Raw genomic sequence first — 13,626 nt, 5'->3', positions numbered from 1 at the left:
CCACTGCGAGCACGCCAGAGCTATTAATCCACTGGGGTAGTGTATAGGCCTTCGTCGAGTCCAATATTGAATATCAGGTGATTCCCAGCCTCCTCTGGATGTAGATCGTCAGCCCCCCCAGTACTTCACTCCTTCAACCAACTTCTTCAACCTTCAGATCCTAGTATTCACTGTCCATTGCGGTGATTCCATTCGGACCGAATTTCGAGTCCATTATGTGTTCTAATAAGCCAAATCTTCTCACGTCATGTTATTAGGGGGCAGGCTTCTTTACACTAAACCGGAGCATAAAGGGCGCAGGATTTAGGAGAAAAAGTGGATTGAGGAAGATGACGTGCATCACTTCTCCCAACATTTGATTTCATTTCTCCAAATGTAGCTCGAATACCAGCAAACCCAGCTACAAGATCGATATGCTAAGCGCCAAAACACAAAGTCTACATACTCTGTTGTGGTCAATTCATAGCCAGCTAGCCCACGCTGTCTTTTCGCCCACTCTCAATTAGGGTAGATCAGTGCTGCCGGTGCACGCAGTCCCATTCGTACTGCGAGGAAAATGTTAGCACACTTGTCTTCCAAGATAGAAATAATTACGGAAGAAGTCGAGTGAAAAAAGGAGGGATGATGAAATGCATCCGATATAAAGCAGTAGAGAAGGGAAAAGAGATAACGTACCACTTTCCCATCCTCATCCCCCGTGTAAACGTTAAGCGGCATCGGCAAAATACACGTGATAGGCGCCGCGGGGCTAGGATTCGTCGGATCGCCATGATTAAGCACGTTGACGAGGAAAATAGACCACTGGGGTGTTTGGCCAGGCTGCGAAGTATGTGAAGAGCTCGATAGCGGATAGGGCGTGGTGGCGAGGTGGAAAATCTGTTCACGCACCACGTTAGAATGTCTGAATTGCAAGCTATAAGTAATGGTACCAACCTTGACGACGCCCCTCCGATGACCCGTGAAGATGAGTTCGCGTTCACACCACTCGTTGCCCACGCCCTCGTACACTGCCACGGCTGTGATGCCTTCTGCATCGTCTTCGCTATCGCACACGTCTTCATCGAGCAGCACCGTTCCGTTTAGCGTTGTAACGATCAACCGATGCCCGCACGCAAGCACAATATGCCCTGTGACGCTGTTAATTCTAGCAGCCTGAATCGGAACCGGGTTGCGCTTTTGCCTAGCACCGAGGTCTAATTCGCGGACGAACTCGGAGCGGTTCAAATCCCACAGGAAGACACGGCCGTCTAGCGAGGCCGACAGGAAGGAGGAAAAGGCGCCACTGGCGGCAAGTGTGACGACGGGTGATTTGTGGCCAAATAGCGACGTGGCGTTTTGCAGCTCCATCTGTCCTCGCTCGCCTCGAGTCACGTTCCAGATCGCAAGTGTGCAGTCGGTGCCAGCCGTGATGAGCGTCTGGCCGTCAACGAAGAGAGAGGTTGTTAGCTGTCCAGAGTGGAGATGCTCGAATAATCCGAGCAGTTTCTTCGAATGCGAGTCGTAGAAGCGAACACTGCCGTCTGTGAAACCCCACTCCATGTAGCGATCGTAGTAAGGAGGGATATTATGCCGGAAGGGCGCAGAGCACAGAAGCTTATCACTCTTGACGATGTAGTTGAGCGACGAAATGCGGTCATTCGATTCAAGGAGCGTGCCCGGCACACGATGCAAGCTCTCCGCTGAGGTATCCAGCTTCGTGGGCTTGGCTAGGTTCTCCTTTTGAGGATGCGGCCGCTGGAACACTTGGGTAGACGTCTGCCCAAAGTTATTGATGATGCTGATCTTTTGCGCGCGTTCCTTCTCATCCGTGATCGAGTCTAGGTCGATGGCACCTTGATATGTCATCCAATGGTAAACATTCGCAGCTTCGATAGCAGCCTCTCCACGCTGTTTGTATCCAAAGATGAGGTCGATCCAATGATGCAGGCTCTGGCTGACATGAGGGCTTTCCAAAGCCTCACGCTGCTTAGCGATGAAGATGGCAGGATCACCCTTCGCCCACGGAGGCAGCTGGACATTATCGATACTTGAGTTGTCGGAGCGGAGGCCAAAGTTGTAGCCGTTAACATTCGTGAGGAAATCGGGGAGGAAGAAGAATTCTGGGGTGAGCTCGCGAACGTCGGCCATGTTCTTATTGGACGCCGAATCCCATGCGTTCTGGATGGAGTAGAACATGCGATCTGCGTGATCCCAAGTTCCACCCTGGATTAGGAAGAATGCTGCACTGAATGGCTGCAGTCGCATGAGATAAGAGGCCACCGTCATGGCGGATGAGTAATGTGTTCCGTAGTGGAACGCATGATTGGCGTCACCCATCTCGGCGAAGGAACTGAACCTTTCTCTTATCGACCGCTCTTGTTTAGGGTCTTGGATGCCGATCGGTTTCCTCAAGTCGCGGAAGTTACGCGGATCGGACAAGTCTAGCTCTTCGCTCTCGTAATTTGAGATGACCCACGGGAAGACGGGATATTGTGTTAGGTCATTGAATGTCCTTCCGGCGAGCGTATTGACAAACATAAGGTAATGAAAATTGGACAACTCTCCCTTGAGCCACTTCTTGGTAGCTGGATGTGAGGAGGCAGAGCCGAAAGCAGAAGCAAAGCGCGATCCGAACGTCTGTGGAGCCTCTTGCGGGTTGTGCAGAGAGTCGAGACGCCAGGCGATTTCGGAGTTGGTAAGCTTCTCGGGGTTGGCAACGTGCGAAGCTCTCTGCAGAACGCGGGAGTGAATGTCGTTTCGAGCCTGGGCAGATATCGCTGTCAACAAGTAGCTGCGCCCGTCGTCAAAGAAAACCTCGATAGCAACGTCTCGATGTAAAAATCGACGTTTCGAGATGCTAATGACCTCACTCCACCTCCAGTTTCTTACAGACTCTTCTTGGTTCCTGGGCGGCGGCCTCCGGTTAGTGACCGCCTCCTTGCCAGCAATCACCTGTACGTATGGATCACGCTCATCTGGTGGTGCTTGCCACACTCGTACAATCTCTCCGTCAGACCTTTGGAAGAAGTCGTCGAGCAGGTATAAACAGTCCTTCCCGACAATGAGAAGCCCCTCGATAGCCTCTAGACCCACTACGCGGGATATGTTGCAGACGTATTGCACCTGGTCACCGCGGTTGAGGCTCCTCATGACCTTGCGATTTTTGTCCTCGAAGCCGTCGTCGTCCTCGTACATAGCCTCAACCATCTCGAAATCGTCTTCGCTGTCTGATTGCGCATCATTCCTCGGGCCGTCTTGCGTACTGGTAGCGGAAGACGGTCTAGTAGACGGCCCAGCGGTAGGGGTGACGCCTAGAGATTCTTTTACAGAGAGAACAGGAACGGTGGTGTCGACTCGGAGCCTTTCCCTCGGATCCGTGTCTTTGCGTTTGGGTTGATACGTTTGGTCTCGGTTGGTGCTGTCTACAATGATGCGCATTCTCTTTCGATCACGACTTTCTGTTTCGTCAAGGCGCCACTTGGCGGGTGGACTGTCCTCGAATAGCGCGCATGGACCCTTTAGCTGATGCTCAAGCTTTGCTAGAACCGTTGCTATAAAGGTAGCATTATCTTGCTGGTCCTGGAGGACGCGCTGGTGCTTGATCCGCTCCGAGGCGTGGATATTGGATCGCCAGTGGCTCGTAGAGTTCTCGTGGTGGTTCCAGATGTTCTCGGTCGATATTTCTTCGGTCTGCCATTGCTTCAACTTCTCTTTGCGCTTGGCAATCCGTCTCTGTGATGTTTCCTCGGTCTTTCTATTTTGATCGTTTGCAAAATCCTGCCAAGTCTTGGATAGAGTTCCAAAGAACGAGCTGTCAACGTCTTGCTTGTTCTTGTCAAACCATTGCAGAAAGGTCTCGTTGTCAAGTTCGACAAGCTTCTGAAAGCCTTCGTATAGGGTCTTCTTGTCAGACTGCGTGGCGTTGCCGAGAATCGTCGATGTCTCATCTGGCTTTTGGACCAACAGCAACCGCCAGAAGTTCGCTGCAGCCAGCCGCACCTCCTCGTGTTCCGAAGACAGCTTTTCGTAGAGGAGGTAGCAAATCATCTGCAAGGAGAATGATTCTTTATTTGCAGAGGAGAGAATGATCGGTTGCCAGTACACCATTTTCTCGATGACAGCGCTGGTGTGTGATCCGCCTTCAGAGTCATCGGGCTCCGCGAGGTGGAGAAGAGCCACTCTCATGAACGTTGATCTAATGACTTGGATCGCCTGCGTACATAGTCTAACAGATTTGATCACAGCAATGTCGGGCCGCTCCAGGTACTCAAGAAGGAAGCCCGCAAAGTCGAGCAATGGTTCGGCACCATCAAGGAACCATCCCTCAAAGACGGCTTCAGACACATGGCTCACAAATCGCGAGAGGTTTGTGAGCACCCGCGGCTCGTGGAGGAGCTTTTGGTCCAGCTGGAGAGCGTTCTTTACCGATGATAAAGTTTGTCGAAGAACGTACGATTCAAAGTATGCCTGGTGCTCTTGGAAACCAGGAGGCGTCTTTAGGAATAGACCGAGGCCGGGAAAGTCTTTGCGCGTGAAGATCTGGTCCTTGAAGACATCCAACACGACCTCCAACATAGCTTCGACTACCGAGTTACCAACTTTCAATGCTACTGGAGCAGTATGTTTCGGTGACAGAATTGGGTTTAGTGATGGTTGCTTGCCAGCCTTCCTCTTTTCGGCAGACACGAGTACAAAGGAAGAAGCTCTGCGAAAGGGGGCAACTCGTTGAGCCGAAGGAGCAGGTGAGACACTGACATTGCTAGTGCGAACAACAGGCGCGTCCTGACCATTAGCTTGCGAGAGAGGTCGAATCACAACATCCTGGCCTTCGAACGTCAATGCCGACCCTCTCGACAGCAGCTCCGTCTCCGCACTAACACTATCGGAAGTGACGATGACTGGGTAGAGCACAAACAACAGTTCTTGCACGTAGCTGGATGTGCTCGCGTAATCCCGGAAACTTTCCGAGCGCGAATGAAGCTCTGAAAGAAATTGGATGGCGGAGTTCAAAACAACAGCATAGTCATTCAGTCGCTCTGATTGAGGGCCCTTGATGTCTGATACAGTCAGTGGTGGAGCACGGGTGGGAGGGAGATGGCCTACCAATTGTAGGCTGTTTAGCGTTCAAGGACATAGATCTACCTCGTCCTCTTGTCACGGTGCCTTCACCATTCCCATGATTCGGAGTGGTGTTTTGCGCCTTCGCTAGATCTCGATCTCGGACAATCGCACGCAATCCCGTATCTAACATGGCTAAAATCACAGGGAATATCTCCGGATAACAGATTCTCAGTTTGGGCTGCGGCGAGTGCATAATAAATATGTCGACCAGATTGAACACATCGAAATCTCTTTCAAAGTCGATAGTGGCCACATCGCGGTCAAACAAGATCGAAAAGCAGATAGTCCAAATGCCTGGTGTGTTCCACCATGGGCGGAGCCTCTTCTTCATCAACGTAAAGCCCCCAGTCTTGTCGGCAAACTTCTTGACGAAATGCGGGCCATTTAGGACAAGCAGTCGAGCCAATATCTTTGCACCTAGCACGACGACTCGCTGGTCTGGCTCTGCAAGAAGATATAGTAGCCACTTTCCAGTGACGTTTTTGGCAAATCGCACGATCTCGCTTGGATTCTGAGGATCGCAGAGTATCTCTGACAAAAGGCCAAGGACAGCGATGCCCAATTCGGGTAGCGAAAGAGGAGAAGGTTCCGTGCCACTCAGTGCGGGACTGGCAGATCGTGGTGTAGACCCGGGCGTCAGTGTGGGTGGCGTCCCTTTCCGAAGACGGAGCACGCTCGCCCTCGGTCGGAGTGTGCGTTTGGCGTACGACGCACGGTTGTCATGCAATGCATAGGTGACAAACAACGATAGCGATCGAGCGTTCTCTCCATTGAAGTTGATCTGTAGGAGCGCTTTAAAAGCATCGAGAAACAGTTTGAATGTCTGTGAAGTAAAGTTCTCGCCCTTGAGGGCATCAGTCAGTCGTTTAACGACCCCTGCACGACGTTAGCGTGGCTCAAGTAGTATGCAAAGTGAGCGTACGTATTCTATGGAAGCGCTTGGCGTTGTAGTGATGATGCTTACTACCCTTGGCGAATTGAACGAATTGGAGGTAGTACAGTTTTTGGGTCTCCAACGAAGTAGCTCTGCGCCAAATCTCGAGATCCACGAGAAGGACTCGATACGCAAGCGGGTTTATGATGAGCGATTCCGTCGGGTGTTCCTCGTCGTATCCGACAAAACGTAGAATGACTAGAAGGAGCTGCATGACAAATGCTTCGCATTCTTCTGGCGTCACGTCAAGCGATGAAGAGTTGCGCATGACCAGACCACCCATAGCAAATCCAATCTTCTGGCGGAGGACCTCAGCCAAGACTGCAAACCCGTTGCGTTGCTCCATAGACTCGCAGTTCCGCCAGTTCCCTCCAACAGCCTCTAGTAATATATTCACGGCACGGAGCATGCTGTCCAAGGACTGCGCAGACTGAACAAGCTTCAGGCCTACTGCAACGCAACCACCAATTCGCCAAATAGCGTCATCGAGCGATTGTGGGACAACGACAACTGGATCACCAGATAGTCGGCCAAAGCCGCGGGGTTGGGACAATGCGTCGTTGACTGATGGTACGGCCGCATTGATGATGATGGGCGTGCTGTGCATCCTAGTATACTTATGAAGCGTCTTCGCTGATTCTCTTGATAGTGAGCGAATGAGCTGAGATTCATCGATGGCATTCCTATCATCGTCGTCCATGACGGAGCTAGGTGAGAAGCTCAGTAAAATCTTGGACTCGGGCATTAGTTGGCTTGCACTACTACGAATCGCCGTGACAATTTCTGACCGCTCTTCCCGTCCAGGATGCAAGATCTCATTGTGCACATGGAGCTCGGCAGAGGTTCGGTAGGTCTGGAAGGAACCGAGCCTATCTTGGAAGTTGCCGCAGTAACGCGGACCAAGTTTATGGTATACAGCAATCAACTCATCTGAAAGCGGCTCGGAAAAGAGGTGAAAAGAGGCCACTGACAACTTCGAGGCAAGCACATTCCTCCCCAACCGAGGAGCGAGGTTTCGAGGCGTGCCTAGAAACGCAAGAATGTGGTGTTTTGAAGCGGTAGAAGAAATGGACGCGAAGCTTTCTTGGCTGCTATCCAGGACAGGAGGGTGCGATGGATAATGTGCCTTCATAGTCTCGGTGAACTCGCCGTCCACAAAAAGCGATGCTTTGGGGGTGCCTATGCCGATGGCCTTTACTCGCCGATGAACAATAGCAATGTGATACCACCTGCCTTCCTCGAAGCGAGGGGCCTTCTTGAAGCGTACACTGGGAACCACACCTGTAGAGTGGCCCATGTAAGTTTGTAAAATGAAACAACGGGTATCTTTTTCCAAATAGGCCATTAAGAAACAAGTCTGCGTGTCGTCGTATGCACCGAACAAGGTAGTATGACAATTTGTATCGAACTTGTCCACTCGCATCCAAGTTGCAAACGTGTAGCCGCCACCAGGCGAGACGGGTGGAAAAGGCCGACCCATGTCTGGAAGTTCAATGGCGCTAAAGCCGTGCAATGATAAATCGAACTGGATAAAGGGCGGGCTGCGAGACGCCCGCATGCCTCGGAGAAGGAAGTCAGCAGCTTGGTCAGAGGTTGCGGCCTTACGGAAGAGGTAGTAAGCGTCGTCGAGTTTGTTGATGCCATACTGCACTAGGCTGTCGGCCAGCTCCCGCAGTAAGCCAGCTTCGACGGGCGCGCACTTGTTCTCAAATAGGAGGGGCAGAATGAAGCTGAGTATACCGGTGATATGTAGAGCAGATTTGTTGTATGACGACAGCGTGGTGGTCTCGAGTATGGCAAGCAGCACGGAGACGGAAAGAGCTTTCGATCTCGTGCCCGGTGCATCTTCACCCGAGAGACCTTTCCAGAAGTGGAGGATGGTGGGAATCATGTCAGGATTTTGCAACACCTCATTGCCACTGAAGATGCCGCGTACCTGACCCCGCAATGGGTCCAGTTCCATGTCGGAGTCGCTGTAGAAGGACCGCGGACTTGAGACTACGATCTCGGTTGGGGCCTGCGGGTCACGGTCGGGTGCAGGAGACTTGTCCTTTGATTGGGCCTCCCCAACCTTGTTGTCGATATCTCGGAAGATGCGCGTCATAGCCTCTTCACCCAGAGCAAAGGCGAACAGGGTACCAAACAGCTGCTCCTGTCCCGCATCGTCCCGCTTGCTCTTGGACTGCCCGCCAAAAATCCCTGTGCTCCCTAGGGCTTGTTCCAGCGCACCCCAGCCGCCGTCTTCTACCCGCTTCGCAAAGAAGCGCCTGTTCCCCGCATGCTCGTTGAGTGCATCTGACAGCACATCCAGCGTCGCCTTGATGACCTCGAAGAAGTCGATGCGGTCGGTCGTGGACAGCTCGGCGGGCTTGTAGAAGCCAGAGAGGGAGCGGAGGGTGAGGAGCAGCACGTCGAAGCCGCGGACATGGCGGAAAGCGTCCTTGGTGTGGGTCTGGTCATTCGACTCTATCAACAGCTGGCGCATGCGGCGCAGCGCATTGCTCTGGTTCTGGAGGGCCTGGGAGGTGGGCGGGGAGGATTCAGAGGCTTTGCTCAGTTCGTCTGCGAGGCTGCGGAGCTCGGCTATCTGGTTGTTCATGGGCGGGAGTCTCGAGGCGGCGGTCGAGGACCTGTGAGGGCGCGTAGTGGCCATACTCAGTCGAGGCGGCCGGTGCGGAAGGTGGGAGGGGATGGTGAAGCCAAAAGCACAATCATGTCTCTGGGGGACAAGATGCCCGCATGAAGCACTGGCAGCGGTACTGTACTGGCAATTGTGCTGGGCTCGAGTGTGAATTGGGGTAATTATCAATTGCAGAAGGCCGATTATGTATAGCTCAGACCCGTCTGAGGGAGCTTGGACCCTGTTCTGTGACAGAGGTGGACCCAGGCAGCCACGCAGCCACGCAGCCACTACAGGAGCCGTGCTGGTTGTTGCTGCAATGCACTATGGAAGACGACGAGGCATGCAGCTCATTCTAGGCTCCCAAATACAGCAGCTCTGGTATGCAATTCCATCCATCAGGTCTCACGCGGGCCCTTTGATAGTGAGCTGCTGACTACGAGGCCTGGCTGAGGGCGTTCACGAGGCCTGGGAGGGTAGCTACCCCGTAAGAGGGAAAGCGCGGGGCAGCCACAGACTAGGCTCGTTTTGGCTGCTGGGGGAGAGCCTCGGATAGCCGCAAGCATAGCTGCGTTGGGCCGTGGATAACAGCAATAGATACCAACAACGCTGCATCGCTCGCCATCTTGTGCTCGACTTTCGTTATTATTATGCATTATAACGAGAGCACAACTGGCGGCCATGGCGGGCGCGCGTGCATGGCTGCTGCAAGCGGCATAGCGCGCCCCAGCCTCACTCACTGTCGCACCAGCTGCCCGTGACATGCTGCCGCGCCGCGAATCAAGGTCAGCTGCGTCACAACCAGGCGGCCCCTGCACCTCGGCGCTTGATAAGAGCTCCAAACTGCCCATAGCTATCCTCTCTTGCCCCAGCTCTCCACCCGTCTCTCCTCCCATCACTCCGTTGTCGCTCCCCCAGTCCATCTCCCTTCCATCACAGTTCCCCGTCTCTCATAGCTGCTTGTCCAGTGCTACATCACTCCCGCTTTGTCTTTGTCTTACTCGCAGCGCGAGTCTACCCGCCACCATGAGGTACAGCCTACTCTCCGTCCTCCCGGCCCTTGCGGCAGCCTCGCCCACCTTCCAGGTCGACACCATTCACAAAGACGCAGCCCCGGTGCTGTCGTCAACACATGCTAAGGAGGTGCCCAATTCGTACATGGTCGTCTTCAAGAAGCACGTCAAGGACACCAAGAAGCACCACGACTGGGTCCAGAGCGTGCACACAAAGAAGAGCGATGAGCGTATGGAGCTGCGCAAGCGGTCACAGTTCCCCATCACAGCAGAGGTCTTCGATGGCCTCAAGCACACATACGAGATTGCCGGCGGCCTGATGGGCTATTCTGGCCACTTCGATGACGAAACCATCGAGGCCATCCGGAGACACCCAGATGTGAGTCACGACCCTTTCCTCTATTTGTCCTGCAGCAGCTGCATCGATTCTCGAAATACTCCAGGCTCTGCTTGGAGCTCCATATCGAGTACAGGCTGCAGCTGGTGCCTGTTGAATGAGCTCAGTCGGGAGGCTGGGCTTATCTCCGCATCCAGCTCCGGCCACGCAATCAGTCGCAATCGCACGTGACGCGCCATTCAGGTACTTGCACAGGACCCACGCTAATGCACCCTGACTAGGTCGACTACATCGAGCGCGACTCAGAGGTCCACACCCTCGGTGGAGACGACGAGCACGAGACGGAGAAGAACGCCCCCTGGGGTCTTGCCCGTATCTCCCACCGCGACTCGCTGAGCTTCAGCACCTGGAACAAGTACCTATACTCCTCTGACGGTGGTGAGGGTGTCGACGTCTATGTCATCGACACTGGCACCAACGTCAAGCACGTCGACTTCGAGGGTCGCGCTCACTGGGGCAAGACCATCCCCAACGGCGATGCTGATGAGGATGGCAACGGCCACGGCACCCATTGCTCTGGCACCGTTGCTGGCAAGAAGTACGGTGTGGCCAAGAAGGCCAAGGTCTACGCTGTCAAGGTCCTTCGCTCCAACGGCTCTGGCACCATGTCGGATGTCGTCAAGGGTGTCGAGTACGCTGCAAAGGCCCACACTGAGGCTGTCAAGGCTGCCAAGGATGGTAAGAAGAAGGGCTTCAAGGGCAGCGCTGCCAACATGAGCTTGGGCGGTGGCAAGTCCACGACGCTTGATCTTGCTGTCAACGCCGCTGTCGACGCTGGTATCCACTTCGCCGTCGCTGCCGGTAACGACAACGCCGACTCCTGCAACTACTCTCCTGCTGCTGCTGAGAACGCCGTCACCGTTGGTGCCTCCACCCTCCTTGACGAGCGTGCCTACTTCTCCAACTTCGGAAAGTGCAACGACATCTTCGCCCCCGGTCTCAACATCCTCTCCACCTGGATCGGCTCGGAGCACGCCACCAACACCATCTCTGGTACCTCCATGGCTTCTCCTCACATCGCTGGTCTCCTTGCCTACCTGCTGTCTCTCCAGCCTGCCAAGGACTCCGCTTATGCCGTCGCTGATATCACCCCCAAGAAGCTCAAGGCCAACTTGATCTCGGTCGCTACCGTTGGTGCTCTGACCGATGTCCCCAGCAACACCAAGAACATCCTCGCCTGGAACGGTGGTGGCTCTTCCAACTTCACCAAGATCGTCGAGCAGGGCGGATACACTGTCAAGAAGTCTGTTGACGAGGAGAAGGAGTCCGAGTTCCGCATCACCATCCCTTCCCTCGCTGACATCGAGGCCGACTTCGAGAAGGCCAAGGGCGCTGCTGGTCGCACCGGCCGCCGCGTCGGAGGCAAGCTCTCCAAGCTCGAGTCTGAGATGGAGGACTTCATTGCTGAGGAGATGGAGAGCATGTTCGAGAAGGTCAAGGAGCGCGTTGCTCGTCAGTAGATGATAGATTGTCAGGCCTCCAGGCTCGGTGAAACGAGCCTTGGGGTCATTCGCAAGCGTTGCATAAGGATCCAGGTTCAGGCTTCTGCCCGCTTCGTCGCAGTACACTAAGGTCTAGGTTGGGATAGGCGTCGGGTTTGCTACATGGTGCATATATTTCTTTATCTGATTAGGCACAAGTTGATGTACTGTACGTGACAGCCTTTTGACATGGAAAGCAAAGGAGGTAGACTAGATATCTGGAATTAATGGATCTTCTCTTCCTCCACCAATGACTCATTAATACAGGTCCAAAGCATTGATGCACTACATGTTGTGTGTCAGTCCTAGAGTTCTCGTTAGGCAACACTCGTTAAACCGCTCCACCCATGAGTTTGACCAGGCTCGCCACGCCTCTATTGCCACTCATAGCTTGTTAGAAGGCTGCTGAAGGAGTCGTGTAGGGGTTTGTTCAAGCGCTTGTTGAAGGCGTGTGTTCAAGGAGCCAGTTTGAGAAGTATAAGAACAGCTGAGCTTCACTCAGAAGTCTGCGCAAAGGTCCTTGACTATCTAAACGCTCTCACGCATTTCCCTCTTCTGCGAGCTGGCAGTGTATACAAGAAAAAGAACGTGCGGTTACCTCTTCATCTTCTTTCCACCTTTACCTGATGTAAGCTCGAGTGAGAGAGAAACAGTGACCAAAGTCTGAAGGTTGAGAATATATTTATTCTACAGCGTTGATGTTTTGATTCTTTCAACACTGCTCTCACTCTTCAGAGCTCCGCCATCTTTTCTTTCCTACCGAAGCGGGCATACAAGGCGACATCGAGTATTCAACATGAGCAAAGTGCGCGAACAGTTGCTAGCGTCTGTGAAAGAGTACTGCCAGCCCATCTACGCGTATAGCCTCAGACAACTAACCTTGAAAACAGTCTTCTGAGCTCAGGAAAATACTCAGACCTCGTCATTACTTGCGGCAGCGACACGCACAATGTGCATAAAGCCATCGTATGCACCCGCAGCGGCTTCTTCGAGAGAGCAGAAACCTTTGCCGTCGGCCGTGTACGTTCCGCCCGCAATCTAACATGCGTGATGAACTAACAAGTCTCAAGGAAGCCGCCGAGTCGAAAATCGACCTCCCAGAGGACGAGCCCGCCATCATACGCCTCCTCGTGCAATTCCTCTACGAGTGTGCATACGACATCCATCCCCCTGTCCGCAGCCTCTCGTCGTCAGCTCCACAAGTGCAGCCCTGGTTCCCTCACTCCTGCCACACAAGAGGAGCGCAGTACTCGCTACACTTCCCGTGCAAAAAAGAGCTCTGCGAGCACCATATATGCGGCACGCATTGTAGGAGTAAATGTAGCGACTTCACCTGCTCTGTCTGCGATGACCTGCGCCCTCATCGATCAGCTGCTGAATACGCCTCACGCCTCCTGGTGCATGCGAAGATGTACGAGGTCGGCGATAAGTACCAGGTCACTGGGTTGAAGGAGCTGGCGCGTGAAAACTTCCAGGCGGCGTGTGCCGTGTCCTGGGATGATGAGCAATTTGCTGTTGCGGCTAGGCATGTGTTCACTTCGACGCCGGAGTCGGATGGGGGGCTGAGGGGGGTTGTTATGGAGGTGTTGAGGGCGCGTAGGGGTGTTTTGACGAAACCGTGTGTCGGGGCGTTCTTGAGGCAGCATCCTGGGGTTATGTATGAGCTCTTGGCTGGGAATGCTGGCATGTGATGAAGGTTGCGCCAGGGAGAGGTGATTTTAGGAGGGAAAATGCTTGGGCGTCGGATAATGATGTTTGCGAATGGGAGGCTAGATGCAGGTCAGTGCATGGAGGTGGGAAAGTCTTTCAGAATGCAGTAACTTTGAATTGAGCCTAGTAGAAGTTATTGCACGGCGTTTCTTGTTTTGCATCGACGCTCCTAGGCAAAACGAATTCCGCCAGGGCGATTTCACACGTGAGGAATTCCAGGTACGACCTTATCCGCTCGTTTGGTGGTGTGTCAATAATGCGCAACGTCATGTTTCTGACAATATCGCAAGTGCGATCTATGTTTGGTTAAAAGCTTTGGAAGAAGGAATCACACCCGACATATTCATGGAGTGGATAGGATGGATAATAGA

General features: G+C 53.5%; 3 protein-coding genes across 3 annotated transcripts; 2 read left to right on the top strand and 1 right to left on the bottom strand.

Annotated features, from left to right (window-relative positions):
- Positions 1-181: 181 nt before the first annotated feature.
- K460DRAFT_364742 (beach-domain-containing protein) lies at positions 182-8,710 on the bottom strand. The gene is made up of 5 exons (XM_040933052.1): positions 6,023-8,710; positions 5,083-5,976; positions 934-5,036; positions 676-876; positions 182-545 (listed from the first exon to the last, which is right to left on the bottom strand). The coding sequence occupies exons 1-5, from the start codon at positions 8,685-8,687 to the stop codon at positions 513-515; spliced, it is 7,896 nt and encodes a 2,631-aa protein (XP_040791333.1). The 5' UTR covers positions 8,688-8,710; the 3' UTR covers positions 182-512.
- A 970-nt stretch (positions 8,711-9,680) lies between these two features.
- K460DRAFT_280610 (uncharacterized protein) lies at positions 9,681-11,524 on the top strand (the record flags this gene model as incomplete). Its single annotated transcript, XM_040928419.1, has 2 exons — positions 9,681-10,046; positions 10,286-11,524. The coding sequence occupies 2 exons, from the start codon at positions 9,681-9,683 to the stop codon at positions 11,522-11,524; spliced, it is 1,605 nt and encodes a 534-aa protein (XP_040791332.1).
- An 817-nt stretch (positions 11,525-12,341) lies between these two features.
- Positions 12,342-13,618, top strand: K460DRAFT_393764 (uncharacterized protein; the record flags this gene model as incomplete). The annotated part of the gene is made up of 3 exons (XM_040935947.1): positions 12,342-12,370; positions 12,436-12,565; positions 12,616-13,618. 3 exons carry the CDS (start codon positions 12,342-12,344, stop codon positions 13,234-13,236), a joined length of 780 nt encoding a protein of 259 aa, XP_040791331.1. The 3' UTR covers positions 13,237-13,618.
- Positions 13,619-13,626: the final 8 nt, after the last annotated feature.

The sequence above is a fragment of the Cucurbitaria berberidis genome (assembly GCF_010015615.1).
Source record: "Cucurbitaria berberidis CBS 394.84 unplaced genomic scaffold K460scaffold_2, whole genome shotgun sequence".
NCBI lineage: Eukaryota > Fungi > Ascomycota > Dothideomycetes > Pleosporales > Cucurbitariaceae > Cucurbitaria > Cucurbitaria berberidis.
Note: the sequence above shows the minus strand (reverse complement) of the source record. Positions and strands in the feature narration are given on the sequence as shown.

Excerpts from the sequence above, each read along its gene's own strand:
- K460DRAFT_364742 (XM_040933052.1), bottom strand. The coding sequence starts at position 8,687 with ATGGCCACTACGCGCCCTCACAGGTCCTCGACCGCCGCCTCGAGACTC. Across the intron at positions 5,037-5,082 it reads CGCTAAACAGCCTACAATTG|ACATCAAGGGCCCTCAATCA; the intron begins GTAGGCCATCTC and ends TGACTGTATCAG. Across the intron at positions 546-675 it reads GGGATGAGGATGGGAAAGTG|TACGAATGGGACTGCGTGCA; the intron begins GTACGTTATCTC and ends TTTTCCTCGCAG.